Source organism: Perca fluviatilis, chromosome 7 (genome assembly GCF_010015445.1).
Source record: "Perca fluviatilis chromosome 7, GENO_Pfluv_1.0, whole genome shotgun sequence".
Classification (NCBI taxonomy): Eukaryota; Metazoa; Chordata; class Actinopteri; order Perciformes; family Percidae; genus Perca; species Perca fluviatilis.
The window spans coordinates 6285065-6302186 of NC_053118.1; the positions used below are offsets into that span (position 1 = coordinate 6285065).

At 41.4% G+C, this 17122-nt stretch overlaps 1 protein-coding gene across 12 annotated transcripts in view; it reads right to left on the reverse strand.

Annotated features, from left to right (window-relative positions):
- Positions 1 to 8646: 8646 nt before the first annotated feature.
- The window catches only part of adgrb1a (adhesion G protein-coupled receptor B1a), a 215833-nt gene continuing 207357 nt past the window's right edge, over positions 8647 to 17122 (reverse strand). For 9 of the 12 annotated variants that reach the window (XM_039805661.1, XM_039805658.1, XM_039805650.1 and 6 more), the window contains 4 exons: positions 16240 to 16901; positions 13139 to 13174; positions 12767 to 12925; positions 8647 to 9607 (listed from right to left, as the gene is read on the reverse strand). In XM_039805661.1, the coding sequence (XP_039661595.1) occupies positions 9413 to 9607; positions 12767 to 12925; positions 13139 to 13174; positions 16240 to 16901 (1052 nt within the window). In that variant the 3' untranslated portion in view covers positions 8647 to 9412. The remainder of the gene's footprint in view (positions 9608 to 12766; positions 12926 to 13138; positions 13175 to 16239; positions 16902 to 17122) is intronic. The other 3 variants (XM_039805655.1, XM_039805657.1, XM_039805659.1) reach the window with 3 other exon arrangements.

Sequence of the window (17122 nt, forward strand, 5' to 3'; positions counted from 1 at the left end):
TGACTTGCCAAGATTTTCTAAAACAAGAAAAAATATCTAACCTCAACAAACTCACAGATACCTTAAAACTAGTGTGTTCTCACTGATAACAAGTGCATTTGCCTTAATACAATTAAAATATATAAGAATTATTTTCTCAATATGTTGGAAAAGTTTCTTAAATTGAGTAAATGCTAGTGCCATAATCTTGTCATAAAGCTACACATTAGGCATTATTTTCTTGATACAATGGAAGCAGTTAAGGTGTTTTTTCTCAATATGTAGTATAATTTGCTTGAATTTAGAATCTACTTCTTTACAAAATTCTTGAAATAAGGCAAAATCCCTGAAATTTACATATCATATTAATGCTTAAAATCAGTAATCTGACAGTAATAGAAAATGTAAAAGGCTTGCCTAAATAATAAAGATATGAGTCAAATTTCTTATCACCTCTTTATTATTTTTTTTAGGTGCATGTCAGCAGAGCATACATGAAGACCACTGGTCAAGGCTGAAAAGCTGAATGGGCAAAATTAAACTATAAGCATCTGACAGTGCAACGTGTCATACTTTCTAAGAGGCTGAAAAAACAGCTCCTCCAAAACACACATGTATCGGGGCCGGGCATCCACATTATTACTAATATCCAAGCCTATTCAGTAATGAACTTCTTCCACTTAGCCATAGCTTTTTTATTTGACAAAGTCATATCTCGGTCATGGATGGAGTCCACAAGGACTTCTGTCTGCAGCACAGATAGGAGAGTGGCAATGCACTTGGGATATGTAAGGTGAAAAGTGTAGTAACATGCAAGGATGTACATCACACTGACCGAGAGGTCATCCTTTGGGAAGATCAGCAAAGGCATGGTTCCAATGGCCAGTAAGCAGTTGGTTTCACAGACAATCAACAGGACTGGAGAGTGGTCTCACCTGAAGAAAGGTGTTGAGGTCTTCTGCAGATTGAAACAAAAATAGAAAAACTAAAATGATCACTTAAACAAGTCACTGTTAAGAGAATATGATCAAGTAAAAGGATATGAAGCATAGCCGGACTTGCATGTCCTAACTTCTTGTGTGGAGTCACAGGTGATGGGAACAGGTCTGGCAAAGCCTTAATCACGGCAACAGATTGCTTTACTGTGAAAAAGAAAAATAGTTTAATTACCTGGTTATTTAAAGGTCCCATGACATGGTGCTCTTTGGATGCTTTTATATAGGCCTTAGTGGTCCCCTAATACTGTATCTGAAGTGTCTTTCCCGAAATTCAGCCTTGGGGCAGAATTACAGCCACTAGAGCCAGTCCTACAATGAGCTTTCCTCAAATGTGCCATTTCTTTGTCTGCAGCTATTGAGGAGGAGAGAGAGGATGGATCATGAGGAGGTGAAACAGAGGCTGGTCTCTGGAGGACTTAGCCTGTTTCTTTGTTCCAACTTCCAAGTGGCCTATAGCCTCCGTTAGTCATGAATAAATGATGTTAAAACATGTATAAATGACTCATTTTTTACGAAAGACAAAGGAGCTGTGTGCGTGCGGCGCAGTCTCTTTTTCTTTCTCTCCCTTTTCCGCCGAGTGGTGCGTGTGCCCGCTCGCGGTGTGAAGCATGTGCGTGTCCGCGCTATTCTCCGACACTCTAATGACTGTTGATAGACGGCCTGTTGTACAGTAGGGCTGTAAACGGGTTCGGACTTTTAAAAAGCTGTCAATCAAAATGTACTTGTCGGGCTCGGGCTGAACTCTGTCGGGCTCGGGCCTTTTCGGGCCGTACTTTTAAGGCCCGATTACAGCTCTAGTGTGGGAGGATCCCCTGCCTCTCCCCGTTGTTGGCAGCCCCTCGCCGGGCGCCGCGACCGGTTCTGGGTCGGTTTAGCAATAACGTGATTGTTGGGTTCAGGAAAACAAAAACTGGGTTAGGTTCGGAAAACGGACATACCATCAGAGTTCACTAAAACGCAGTCTACAAAACCTTGGGAGCATTACGCACGATCACACATGTGGTCAAAAGGTTGCGGAAAACTGGGAAAAATTTTACGCATGGAAATTCTTTATAAATCCCGACTATTGCGAGAAATGTTGCGATGACAAATTTCACCCTGCTTCACGCAACCTTTTCTTGCTAACAGGTTTTATAAATGAGGCCCCAGGAGATAATTTAAATAACACTTGCCTGATGGCTTCTACTCTCTGCTGCTACCACTATCGCTGCGTCACCGTCACTTCCGTCCCAATGTTCGACCAAGGGAAAAAAGCTTCTGGTTTTTTTTTTGGCTCGAGGTCATGGTGCAAAGGACCCTAGGGTGAAATTACTCCGAACCATCCTTTAAGTGCTTTTGTTGCCTAAACAAATAATAAAATAACTTAAGATTGTGCGATGTGGTTGTACGTCAGTGGCCGACATTAAAATGCGTGTTTGTGTTGGCCTTCTATTTTCTGTTCCCTTGCCCCCCTGTATTTGCTTAAAGTGTCCGAGGGTTTAGTGAAATGTGCTATATAAATCTAAGTTATTACTACGTTGGTTGCTACAAACAACCTCTTAATGTTTTGGCTTGTGACACAGTGACAGTGATACCCAGTTTAGCTCTCGATACATCGAAAGTAGGCTAAGTTACTTGAAATGCAACCATGCATCTGTAACTTATTCTTTTTTTTTGGTCAAATCTTAATGCAACGTCTAAGAAGATACTAGAAAAGAAAAGTAATTGTGTATTTTACAAAACAGTTCATAAATTCAAAAGAACAAATATATACCCAATTTACATATAATATACCCTCTTTTGATCTGACAGATGTTAGATGTTAAGTCTGCCCTCCTAAAATGTGGGACAGTAAATAATAAAAAAATTTAAATCTTTTACACTTTTTTTTTTTTTACAATGTGGAGGAACCATGTCGTAGAAGTTGATAAAGTCACAGAGTACATAATGGACATTTTGAAAAGCATTTGGATGTGTGTAGGTGTGTGTGAAGGTTCAGGTTGGTGGATTGCTGCTGGTCATCAGCCTCCTGCTCTTCCTCCTCCAGCAGCCGCAGAAACCCAGCGGCTAGCTGAAGAGATCAGCGCCAAGTGTCAGGAAATGTCATCAGAGTGCCAGTCTATTAATGGCCATTGTCAGGCCTGTGTAGGGCAAGGCACAAGTGGAGGCTAATGCCTGTTGATGGCCTAATTAACGACGTGAGGTTAATGTGTCTGGATGGATACTAATGATGTTACAGGCCACTTTTTCCCTCCCGCTACATCGCCACGCCACTGAAGGCACAGCGGCCGAAAATAAGCCTCCGAAGTGAGGAAAATCAAGTGAAGTCATCACAGTTCAAACAGTTATTACACCATGAGTCAGGAGTTCATTAGCGGTAAGAGAACATGTGGGTGTGTTTGACGCAGCCATTATGACAGGCGTCACTGTTCCAAACAAAGTGCTGTGAAATCTATAAAGGTCAAACTGCCTTCATTTCCTAGCAGAGTGACACATAAATACATGTTGAGATGATGATTATAAAAGTGTAAAATAACATCTTTAGTCATCCACAGCAACTTTTTAATTGTATTGCTTTTTTGAGAGCTGCATGGACATGTGTGTCCGGAGCTGTATTTAGCCCTATTCACACTGGACTAGTGTTACCAGGGGACCTCATGTAATTTAGAAATGTTCCCCTCTCACGTCTGTGTTTTGGGCAGTGCATTCGCGATGTCTGTATATTACTCAAATTTACTGTCATTATCCCCCACATATGATGTCAAGGCACCGTATAAACTTTTAATTTATAATTGCCAACGCAACCAATACAACCCCGAATCACAGAGATGCCGATTTGCACGGGACTAATATTATCACATAACCTCTGTGTTTGGGGAAACATGGTTTGCGGTGGAATTTGTACATGACAAATTGCAGACATGGCAGATTTGCACAGGATTAATATCACAGACGACCTCTCTAAATACTACAAATTACTAGAGGTCTTCAGGTACTGCTAGTCCTGTGTGAATAGGGCTTAAATGTGTAATACTGATGTCTGTAGTGTAACACATTATCGTGTATCATGGCACATAAATAACATGTCTCCACTAGTGATGATCAAATGAAGCTTCGCGAACCACTGTCTTTATTTTCTGAGCTCACTAGATGGCGCTCTCTGTTGAACAAAGGGTTGAAAACACACTGAATTGCCATTCCTTTAACCTTTTTCGTTGAACAGAGAGCGCCATCTAGGTTCGCGAAGCTTCATTTGACCATCACTAGTCTCCACAGCATTGTGTTAAAGGTACTACGTTTTTTAAGACTAGTGGCGCCATGAAACACAATTTAAAGCAGAGATCTTCAACACGGGGTCTGGCAAATGGTTGGTTCCTCCAAATTATTATTGTTTGAAAGTTCACATGAAAATTCAAATGTGTTAACAAGAATCCAACATATATATATATATATATATATATATATATATATATATATATATATATATATATATATATATATATATATATATATATATATATATATATATAGCGGCCTATATGTGAAAAAAACCCATTGATGCATACTGGGCTATAGGTAAGGTAGTCACTAAGGTAGCCATCCAAAGATATTAACATTACATGATTTGTAAAATCATGTCAACAATTATTATTTTAATTGCTTAGTATTCTATGCATAAAAGGCTTTAGGCCGCCCTACGTGTTATTGTAGGCCCAGTTTAATATGCAACTTAATTTTTATACAATTTAATAAAAACAATTGCGATGTACTGTAGTAGGGGGTCCCTGCTCCGTCTGTCTTTCAGTTAAGGGGTCCTTGGCTTAAAAAACGTTGAAGACCCCTGATTTAAAGCACAGGTAGCCCAACCCTGAAACAGACTGTTGGCTTTTTGGCGACCACGTGCATGTATACAGTATGCACAATACAAATTTTAATCAGTGCCCAATATCCTTAGGAATTATCTTTATATTGGATAATTCTGCTGCACTTAATTTGTGTCCAATGTTCAGTACCAATGCAGGAAGTAGTGTGCACTTTATGTAGCGCGGTTGAAAGACGGGTGGATGGTTGTGTGGCACCCATTTTTGCAGGAGAATCGTTATTATGTCACATTGCAGATCAATGATTGTCTTTCTTCTAAAAAAATAACTGTAACCATGGTCTTACCCGGACTGTAATTGCCATGCTTTGCACAGATCTTATAGAAAGAAACTTTTTTTTTAAACATTGGCATTGAACATTAAAAGACAGCTGTCATTAAGTAATCAATGTTTTGTCTGACAATAAGGACACACATTCCTCCCTGCCACAAAACTCCAAAGGTTACAGGTTGTCACTAAATTGTCAAATAGTTATACTCATATTGTGGCCACAAAATGAACCATTTCTTCTTGAGATGCATTGAGACATTGTAGACATTAAAGTCCATATGTTTCTGTCTAAGTCAATTCTAATTTACTCTTAAAGGAGAATTCCGGTCAATTTCAACCCGTAGCTCTGTTGTTTGTAAATTAGGAGTACTGTCAGTAGCGAGAAAAACGAAAACAATCGGTGCTGCCTACACCGAGTTACCCTCCTGCTAGATTTTGCACCCAACAGGCTTAAACAGGGCTTAAACGGGGCAAGTTTGAAACGTGTTTTTAGCCTCTAAACATGTTTGAAATGCCATTACAAGTGCTTAGCCATGTGCAGTTACCTTCCTTCCGAGGGAACACAGTGAATTTGACTGCAGTAGATGTGACAGAAAGGCATAAAAAGTTTGTTAATCCATACCTCTGTTGATTTCCGGTGAAGTCAACACTAGTCAATTGCCGATCTCATACAATCCAATATTCCAAAATGTAGTTTTTCCACAAAAAAACGATTTGCAGAGGTTCTCTCCATAGTAATGAGTATGTATCAACAGGCTGTAACCTGACACCACAGTGGAGCGAGCAGAGCTGCAGTTCAAGAGTTCAACAGCTATCGCACATGTGCATAGGTAACCCTCACATGATTTTGTATTTAATGTTTTGTTGTCCAATTAAAGGCACTGCATTTCACTACCAGTGAGTAATTTATCACCTCTAGCATCAGAAACACATCTCTGTAGAGAACTGAATGTTTGTCACTCTCTTCTTCTCACTAGCTGTGTTCAAAACCGTTCCCTACCACGGAAACCATCCCCTATGTGTTGTGTTTGCCATTTTGTACTGGTGTTTGAATTTTCCACAGTTAATTTCATTCGCTATATAGTCCACAATGCACATTGCCTGGGAAAACCCTGACGAACTTCCTGCAAATTTTAGATTTGCTCTGCAAGTCCGTCTGGCCAAGAGCCCATTCAAGCCCATTTCCAATTTTTCCAAATTGAGGCACCAATCACAACCGTCGAAGTGGGCTTTACACGTTGACGATAGCGCAGTGACGACAAGCAGCTTTTTGTTTACATTCAACATGACGGCCACCGAAGTGCAGCAACCCGCTCTATGGTGTTTTTTGCCCCCAACTGCTCCTTCCAGGCAGCGCTGCGACCGCTGCCTTCAAGGCAGGCACTTAGGCGTTAAGTTAGGGTTAAGGTTAGGGTTAGCCCTAACCTTAACCCTAACTCTAACCCTAACCCTACTCTCTTCCTGAGTGCTCGCTTTGTTTCAGGGACGTATTAGAAGTGTTTTACTTTTGGTTTGTTGACATGATGCTGGTGCGCCCCGCAACAATGTTTCAGTGAGTGTCCGAAATCTCGTTTGGTCGTTCCCTATATAGTTCACTATTTAATAAACATTATGTAGGGAATAGTGAGGGAGTGAATGAGGTTTTGCAACACAACAGCGATAATGTTCCTGAGGTAATTAGCTCAATGCATGCTTGTATACTTTGTCTGTGATATATTATTTAAATCTGGCATGTTTTTGTCTGACAAGTTATGGCTGCTTAAATCTTTATTAGCAGTCTCCCTCCAAATTGTTTTTCAGTTGACGGATCTAATTCTCAGGCAATTGTAGTCTCCTTACAACCCATTTCTAATCAGACACATGGCCAGAAAGTGCCGCACAGCCACTTACTGTGTTTCTCATCTTGAATTAGAAAAGTATTCTCTGTTCCTCACATATTGGGTTATTGTTTCCATTGAAATGACGAGAGAGAGAGAGAGAGAGAGAGAGAGAGAGAGAGAGAGAGAGACAATGATGCACTTAGACATGTCAATCACATCATCATGCAAACTGCAGACACAATTGAAACAATCCCAACAAAACTGCTGGCTCTAGAGGGGAGTGTATATATTCCCAGGGTCCTATGTTCTCTGGATCAAACTCCTCTTCATATGACTCTTTAAGGAGACCTTTTCGAAGGGTCTCGTGTTCTCAGCAATGTTTTCCTTAGATTGAATGTTAAATGTATGTTTCCCTGGGTCAGTTTCAGTTTCTAACCCTAACCTTAACTACAGCTGATAGCCTACTGATGTTAACCTACACACTCAGATTTGTGGGCAAGACAGTTTTCTTGATTCTAGACATTGTTGTCTCCACAGGGGCTGAACGGGCTTTTAGCATTCAAACTGCATTTCTTTTAGCAATTTGATCTGCGAAGCTAGCACTTACCAATGTCTTACAATGTTAGTTTATATCAAGAGACGTAGGACCCCCTCGAGAGCTATACTTGTGTATAAATAATTTAAAGAAAAAAATAAATTTAAAAAAATAAATAATAATATAAAGTGAGTAATTTGTCAATGGTTGTGTTTTTATCTGTCTTTTTTTCTTCTTTTTTTTTCCTTTTACAACATATTGTTTGTTCAAGACAAAAAAAATCAAATCAATTCAAATGTGAGAAAACAAGAGGACTGCTGTGGATTATATAGATATGCTTTTATTAGAAATAAGACACATTCATTTTGTGCTCTGAAAACTGTACATTAACAAAGAGGCGACCCCGGTAAATTAAAAAGGGGAGTGGGGGGGGGTGTGGGGGGGTGTGGGGGCGCGCAGATCAGTGGGTTCAGAGGTCGGAGGTCAGGGTTTTTCGACAAATACAGATCTGAGGGAGTGACTGGCGGTAATATCAAAACACACACTGTTACATTGCGATACAGAACACTCGTATAGTCCAGTACCCTGAAGGGACGAGGAGGGAATCAGGGAGGATCAGTATCAGAATAATCATGTTCATATTTATAATAATGATAACAACTATCCCCAAGCACAGTAAGAAAGATATTCATAGGCTAAAATCCATTCTGTAGAACTCTGTTGTAATAATTACAATGCTGTACATCAGGACTCCAAAGGAGCCTTGTGCTTTCTCTGTGTGCAACCACCATCCCTCACTATGCCTTTATATGTCCTCAACTTTAACTGTCTTACCATATATATATAGATATAAGATTTAGTAGTCATTTACTCATCTTACACATCTCGACACACACATACACACACAAGTCCCTTTTTCCTTCGCGTCTTTGAAAACACCACATCATATTTTGCATTTGCTGTATCAAGCCTGCTTGTATGCGGAGAAACGTACTCAAACAGCACGTGTTTTGTTGAACGTGGCTCCTTCTGGACGCACTGACGCCGTCCGTGTAACCGGCTCTGTGGGGCGGTGGCGTTGAGGAAGAGTGCGAAAGCCTGCCGACCCGCTCTCTGGCGTCTCTGAGGTGTCCGGTCGATATGAAGGCAACTTGCCATTTTGGCTCAGGGAAAACATCTTTTGATTTTTTTTTTTTTTAAGCCCCTCGGTGCTTCGCTTGTCACTGCGGGGCTGACCTTGCCCCGTCAGGATCACGGGGGATAAAGTGGTGTAGCCAAAAGGATTGTGTTGAGTCGTTGAATGGGGGGGGGGGTGCATCGAGGGTTACATGTGGTGTGTGTTTGGCAGTCTGCCTGGTCCGTTCCCTTTTGAGATTGATGTTGAAAAAAAAAATAAGTCCGGAGGGGATCTCGAGCCGCATACAACAGCGTTCATCACGAGAGAGAGAGAGAGCAGAACAGTTATGCAACGATACTCTCAACAGTGAAACAAAACAAGACATAATCAGGATAATCACATTGTACTCATTTAATACAGGGGTAAACATAGCATGGTTACCTTTTGCTTTATGGTTCATAACACGGCTATATAATGCACATATAGTGGCTGAATCTGTCTACCATGTGAGCCACTGTTGTATCTGAGACCATATACAAGAAGATGACCAGTGTTTTCAGACAAAAACACTGTCCAAACGTTAAAATGAAACAACATAGAAAGAGACGCTATTTTCCTGTTCTCTCTTTTTATCGGTTTAATGAATTTTTGGACATTGTAACGCTTCTCTCTCTCCGCCTCGCCCTCCTTCCCCCTCACGTTCTTGCACTGGGCTCGGTCCAGCCTTTGAGTAGAAATACAGAGCAGGGCAGTGTGTTGTGGTGTGTCTGCTTGTTTGTTTGAGATCTTCGGGGAAGAAAAGGAAGTTGTGGGTGTGAGGCCCGGAATCTTGGTCACACCTCCGTCTGAAGGTCCATGATCTCCTGGCCCACCAGAGGGATGGTGGCGCTGGTCTTCTCCCACTCCACCGTCTGCAGCTCCAGAGGGGAGGCTGCCACTGTCTCCAGGTCCTTCCTCACCCAGGATGGGGGGGAGTGGGTCTTCCTGATGCCCTCCCACACCCTCTTACTTGGGGTCTGCTGCTTGTCCTTAATAGGAAAAGGACAGAGGAAAAAAAGGTTTTCTCAGAGTTGATGCAATCTGGGATGTATTTCAGAAGTTTCTTTTGGGGGACCGACTTTACCTCACACTGCCTTTATCTGTATGCCTTCATGATTTCGTACATTTCTTAAAATAGTAGTTTGATATAAAAAAAAAAAAAAAAGCTTATTTATATTTTCTGGGAGATAAAGGGTGATTTCGTTTTTTTTAACCTGGACCCTTTTTTCCTATGTTTTTGTGTGTAAGTGACTGATAGGAACAACAATCTTTGAAATTGGTCTAATCTTAAGTGTGAACGCTGTAACCGGCAGCCACAGACCAGGCTGCAATGTAACCCTGTGGGGCAAATGTGCATCTTCAATTTGGTCCACTAAAAGTGCTTGTTTTGCCGCTGACAGGCTCAGATTATTATTGTAAGTGTCTGACAACATTATGGGAAGAGATAGGCCTTTTTAAAACCTCTTTAAGACCTTTCTCTTTAACCAGAAACCGCTTTGAGTGCTAGTGCTAAACCCCCCAGACGCCATTTAAAAAAACATTACTTTTATGTGTGAGCCAACGTATTTTCACATGTAAATCACTAAACTATGTGTTTATTTCAACCAAAACTAGAGTTGTGATGGTTGGAAAAATGGAAAGACGACCGAAAACGGCTTTTCATAGTTTTATATTGTCGACTTTGAATGAAGTGTATTTTACGATGCTAAAATTACTGTTTATTTACATGGAGTCTGGTGGCTAATTTCGCGGATGTTTTTATGTTTAAAAAAATTATCTTACTCTTTAACAGAAAGGTCGACCTCCTTAGAAATCCTTTCCATAATGCTGTCAGACACTTAGAATATTAATCTGAGTGGCAAACCAAGCACTTTTGTGAAGGTAAATACAATATAAAATACAATTGCCCTATTAACTTACATCGTAGCTTGTTTTGCTGATTGCGGACTACAGCGATCTTGCTCAATACTGTCAAAGATTGTTGTTCCCATCAGTCACTAAGACACAAAAACATAGGAAAATAGGGTCCATGTTGAAAACAAAAAGGAAGTTACCCTTTAAATGACACATCACCACCACTCTCATGTCACTGGGAAGTATGGACCTGGAGCTATAGTTATTAGCTTAACTTAGCATAAAGACTGTGAAAAGGGAGAAACAGCTAGCCTGGCTTTGTCCAAACTGAAGAAAAACTACCAACACCGGTAAAGCTCACTGATGATTATGTTTATTCTGTACACAAACATAAATGTAAAACCAACAATTTGGGGTTTTTATTATAAACACTTCCTGCTGCACTGTCTCACTTTCCCTGTTCCAGTCTTTACGCTAAGCTAAGCTACGCTAACCACCTCCTAGCTCCAGCTGTAAACTTTTCACACAGACCTAAAAATTCTAGTCTTACTCTCAACAAGAAAGCTGTAAACATGTGTAAACATACACACACATATTTACTGGAATTTCAAACTATTCCTTTAATACTTCTTTTAACAAACCCCTATACAATGGATGCATTTAATCTAAAATTGGTATATGCACAAAAGCTAGCTGGATATGCTAATAAGGACTGAGATGCAAATATGATTGCGGCAGAGGCACATCCTCAAAACACATCTTGTACCCGCAGTGGAGAAGTTGATCCCTCTGCCTCTTCCACTCAAAATCTTTTGGGGGGTTTTTTGCCTCTGGAAAGAAGCTAAAGTTGTGCAATTCTGCAGGGCTATCACAAACTGATTGGGATCTGTAACTAGCAGTGTCAAATAGCTGCACCCTTAATCTGTGAAGTTGGGCTTGGCCATATGCCAGAGAAGACCTGACTCCAAAGCTGTGAAACAAATGGAGATCAGGGGCTTTTTGCAGCAGAAGGAAATGGAAATCATCTGCTGCCATGGATTGACTGCAGCTACAAAGCCAACATGGATTCTCTTATGTAACTAGTGTTGGTGACTTTGTTGAGGGACTAGTTCCCAGCCAATCCAGTCCCAGTGTTTAGTGGGGGAAAGTATTAGCTTAAGTCACTATTCAGCTTGCTCATAGCTTTGCCAAGCATTAAAAAAACAAATCCCATGTAGGTAATATTAATGTCTTGAATCTAGGGCTGGGTACCAAATTAAATACTTTTTAGGCACCGACCGAATGGCCTAAGTATCAAGTATCAAAAAATGCCTCGTCATTAAATATTCAATTTAATATTTAAACTAATGGCCATAACATTTTTATTAACTTAGTTTTAAAACCTAAACAATATGGCCGTCATGTCGGGTCAGGCTGTTCTCATGAACCATTCCTACAAAAAAGCTATGTAAAGGTATGCACTGCAATTCGGAAGCATTCCACGTATTTTTTGCTGCATGCACCAAAGTTACTGCTGCTGTAAAGGAGCGCCGTGGACCGAGGAGGAAGGAGGTTGGGGTGGATGGGTGGGTCCTAAAACACCGTGCTTTCAAGCCGGAGAGCGGAGTTCGCTTCCCAGGGAAAACAAAAGACTTTCACCCAAAAAGTGTGTGTTCCTTAGGAGTGTTTTAATCCTAACAATGATCTTTTCCCTAAACTTACGTTTTGGTGCCTGAACTTAACTGTCATCAACGCATTACGCTCATATTTTGTCGCCTAAACTCAACTGTAATGGCCGCTGAAACGACCGACGTCTCTGTACCCGGCTCAAAGTCAACATTTATCGGGTAAACTCAGCTAACTGCCACAAAATCTTCGACATGTCCCGGAGCGCTGTAGCCGGCTTCATGAGAATGCGTTGGTTGGGTAGCAGAACTTCAGCCTGCATATACAGTATCTAGTTCAATAAAAAGCTATATAATTATTATTATTATTATTATGAGGTCCTGTCTTGAAACAATCTCTGACAAGTTGTATAATTTGGAAGAACCTTTTAAATATTTCTCACATTTGGAGTGACAATGTGTACTTGGCTAAATTTGTAGTTGAAGTTTATATGCTCACCCCCCTTGACGCCCCCACAGCTAATGTCTTCTGACACTGACATAGTAAGCAGATAAAAAAATCTAACCTTTAAAATGGCTGCACTAATAATTGTGATTTGTGCTAATGGTACGAGAAAAGGATAATATTAGATATAGGAAGGGGGGAGGGAAGGGGGGGGGGGCAGAACAGAATAAAGTTAAACTCTTTACACTCATGTTGGTCTTGTCGCTGCTGGCAGAGGACACACTCCATCTTTTGGCAGCTTTGGCGTCAACAGGTGGGGATTCTCTATCCTTGTCTGCACTGTGAATCTTCCTGTTCAGGTCCTGAAACATGTCCTGGTGGCGTTTCCGGGTGTGCATAATCTTCTACACAGGGACATTGCACGTTACGCACAAGGTAAACAGCACAGGCTACCATCAATCCTACTTTACCCCTCTTTCACATTGAATGTCTCGAATCTCAACACTACAGTCACACCCAAGCTTTGAATAATTGTATGCAAGCCATCAAGACATCAGCTCTTTGGTCTAAGTCAAAAAAGAAATAGGCTCTGTAGGAATCAAAGAGACTAAAATTACCTCAAAGTCAAGCTCTGCATAGCGTGATTTTCGTCTCTGGGGGGGGAGATGAGACAGAGAGATTAAAGATGTGTCCTGGTTATTGTGTGAGCAGAGAAACGCTCAAGTGTTTCATTGTGTATCTCCACATCAGCCAGTCAAGAAAGGGTGTTTGAGGGCAGTGAGTCATGAGGGAGGAAACAAGGTTTGCTGCTGGTCATTCTGACCCTGTTGGCACAAGTTTGCAGTTAACAGATTGTGACCGAAGGACCTTTAAGTCCTCCATCCCCCGTGTGGAGAAGGGAAAACCTGACCTTCAGGCCGCTTGGTTGCCGTGGCAGCTGCCGCCTTGCACGGCATTATGGAAGTGTGTTTTGCCCCGGAGTGAAAAGACACCAGCAGGCAGATGTCCAGGCTGCTGTGTGCTGATCACTGTGTCGTCTCATCATGACACTGCTGTCGGCACTCGGAGCCGAGTGAAAACTAATTTTTTTAAAGATGCTGTCCTTACACGGGGCCACAAAACGGTGCACGGGATACTTCTGGTGATGGAGGATTTGTTATGAATGAAATAAGGGGGCTTGTTGCCTTGTGGTTAGCATCAGAGAGGGGATGACCTAAGCATACAAGAAATGCAGCTCTGTGCTGCCCCATGGAGATCTAATTAATGATAATTCTATTTATGTCTATGATTTAATATTCAGTTTATTAATGTTTAGCTCCCTAGTTGATCACTTGTGTTAATCATTTCCCTACAACGGAGGGTGCGCTAATGCTGTGAGGATCAAACATGGCCTGTGGCACAATACATGGCACATAGCCTAGATGATTCTAGAAAAAAATTATATATATATATATATATATATGTATGTATGTATATATATATATATATTTTCAATTTCAATGCAATTTTATTTTGTGTTAAATCACAACAGGATAGAGTAGGTCTAGACCACACTCTATAATTTACAAAGACCCACCAATTTCCCCTCCTTCAAGAGCAAGCATTTGTTGCAACAGTGGCGAGGAAAAACCTTTTACAGGGAGAAACCTCGGACAGACCCTGACTCTTGGTGGGTGGTGAGTACATATACCAGCCGATATGAATGGCTGCTGTCCATGGTAAATTAAAGATGGGAGACAAAACATGATATATGGCATCATTCACATTGATATATGAATAAGAAAAGAAACACAGCAGTTAATGCAAATTATAAGTTAAGCGTGGAATTCCCAGAAGTACAGTAGCTCTCATGGTTCATTCATTAATGTGTCCTTTTCCACAGCATTAAGTCATCAGTAGAGCAACTTTACAGTGGCGGTTATGTAACATTGGCTGGGGCCACATGCGACTTTAGGGTTACCAAATATATTAAGCACAAGTGTTACACAGCACCAAAGGTTCAGGTTCAAAGGTCCATAGGTTTGGTTCTACAAAAGACTAACAATACACATATAACTTAAACACAAGAATACTCATTCAGTGTTAAGCTACATCTTATCTATCACTGAACATGAATAATATCCCCTCTTTGGGGATAAAGGTATGAAAATATTTGCCAATTTGAGGCTTAATATTAAGGGGACACTGGCCCACTGGACTCCTGAACACAAATAGTGTTTTTATTCACTCATTTATTCCAATCAGTTCTACTTGGGATGCTTTTTTGATACTGTTAATGAAACTCACCACTTCTGCAGACGTTTCACATTAAAATGCCCTTCATGTGTAATGCCGGGTTCAGACTACATGGATATTTCCATCTGTTAAAATGCTCAGATTGGACAATTAAAGAATCATATATTCTTGTCGTGACTTGCTCTGGTTACTTTGAGGTTCTCCGACTTCCCAAATAAAAAATCCGACTTCAGGTGGCCGTGTTTCCGACTTAGAACTCGTATAGTCTGACTTCTGAGTACAAATGGAACGCACTATGATTTCCGGAAACAAGAATGTAAACAAACAATGGCATCCAGAGCCGCTGTTTATGATTCTGGCTGTGTGTTTGGAAAACTAAAAAACGAAAGAAAAAACGACTGTGACCTTTCCTTTGTCCCACCGAGCAGCAACAACAACATCTGTCCTCTTCCGCTTCGGTGTAGTTTATAGCGGAAGAGCTCTTATCGGTCAACATCACACGAGACGTCAGGGAATTTGTTATAGTGGACGAGAAAAGGCAAAACATTCAAGTATGGGTGGGGGAAAAATCGATACAGCATAGTATCGCAATATTTTCCATGGCAATACTGTAACACTGACGCCAAGTATCGATCTTTTTGTTATATAAATTGCACATGAGAATTTAACTTTTTGTACTAGAATAACAAAACTCAATTGCTTTTTTGTCAACTAGATGGAAACTAAAAGTGAGATGAAAAAAGAGAAATGTGTCTTTGTATATAAAACAGATATTGACAGAGTTTTCCTTTAGGCATTATTTAAAGTTGTGAAAAAGGCAATAAATTGCAATATATCGCACAACATCGCAATATGTTTAACTGTTTAATTGTAACACAAGTATCGTGATAATATTGTATCGTGACATAAGTATCGTGATAATATCGTATCGTGACATAAGCATCGCGATAATATCGTATCGTGGGGCCTCTGGTGATTCCCAAACCTAGTCGTCCCTGATGCGGTGTCGGTTGTCATCTACTATGATACACTGCACGGGATAAAACCATCAACGGTTTCTCTTGACACCCTATGTCTGTGCAGGAAGTGTTGAGTTTTATTGACAGAAGTTTAGCAGTGCTTGAAAAACAACAAATTAGAAAGGATTTGAAAGAATGACTCATTGAGAACAGTACTTCAGACGAGGTTGAAGTGGTGAATGGGCATTAAACAAAAAGCATCAACAGCATTAAAACAAGCAGATCAGAGAATGAGGAGACTTCTTACTAAAATGTGATCAAAATTGAAATGTTAAACAGGACAAATGAAAGGCTTATCTCTAATATAAACCAGTTTCAAATAAAGGCCTGGTTCTTGAGAATGTATGCCAAGTAGTGGGAATCCAAAACACAACTTTACATGCATGTCTTATTTGAAGTATGAAGTGTGAGGCTGATAATGCATTGCTATGAAAGGACTATGCTGATCAGTGTAGTGGTCTTACCTCCAGTGAGCTCATGGACAGTGTGGAGACAGTCTCACTCTTAGACATCACACCAGAGTTTCCGGAATCTCCCCCGTCGCACATGCTGTTGGCCGCATGGGAGTCTCTGGGCATATTCGGCAGATTGTGTACAGGTGAGTCTCTGTCAGAGCACGAAACACTGATCTGGTCAGCGGGAAGGCTCTTCAGCCCAAAGCCAGGCACCGGCTCTCCGCTGGCAGGGTTAGCCAGGTGAATGAGCCTGGTCTGAGGCAGCTGCTCTATGCCCACGTTGTACTTGGCTGCCTGCTCCTCTTTCCCCTTGGCCAGCTTCAGGGTGCCCGTGTTGTTGCTCGGCAGGATGATGTACCCCGGGCCTTTGCCTGGGCCCTCAGAGCTGCTCCCTTCGCCGTTTCCTCGAGGCAGCTCTCCGTCCAGCTGCTTGAAGAGCTCGCCGTCGCAGATGTAGATGGATTTGGCGCCTGGCAGCTCTGTGCTGATTCCCTTGGAGGGACCCTTCTCCCTGCGCAGGGTCAGAGTGTGGCTGGTGTAGTCTGCCACGTTCTGCAGGTGAACTTTGGCCATGCTGGCCGGCATGGTGTTGAAGTTGGAACCCTTCTGAAGAGTGAGGGTCCCAGTGGAGGCCTTCTCCTCCCCCTGGAGAGATGAGCGCTTCATAGTGCCTGGAGGCAACAGAAAGACAAAGTAAGACCGCGGTTTCATTCACCTGCTTGGGGGCCATGGAGGTTACCTCGCACGGCAGCTGGATTCTCGCTGTATCACGAGATAACTCGAGAATCTTGGGATCACGTCATACGAAAATCCATCTTGTCAGGCTTCAAGCAGTGGTGGAAGAAGTATTTAGATCGTTACTTAAGTAAAAGTACTCACACCACACCGTAAA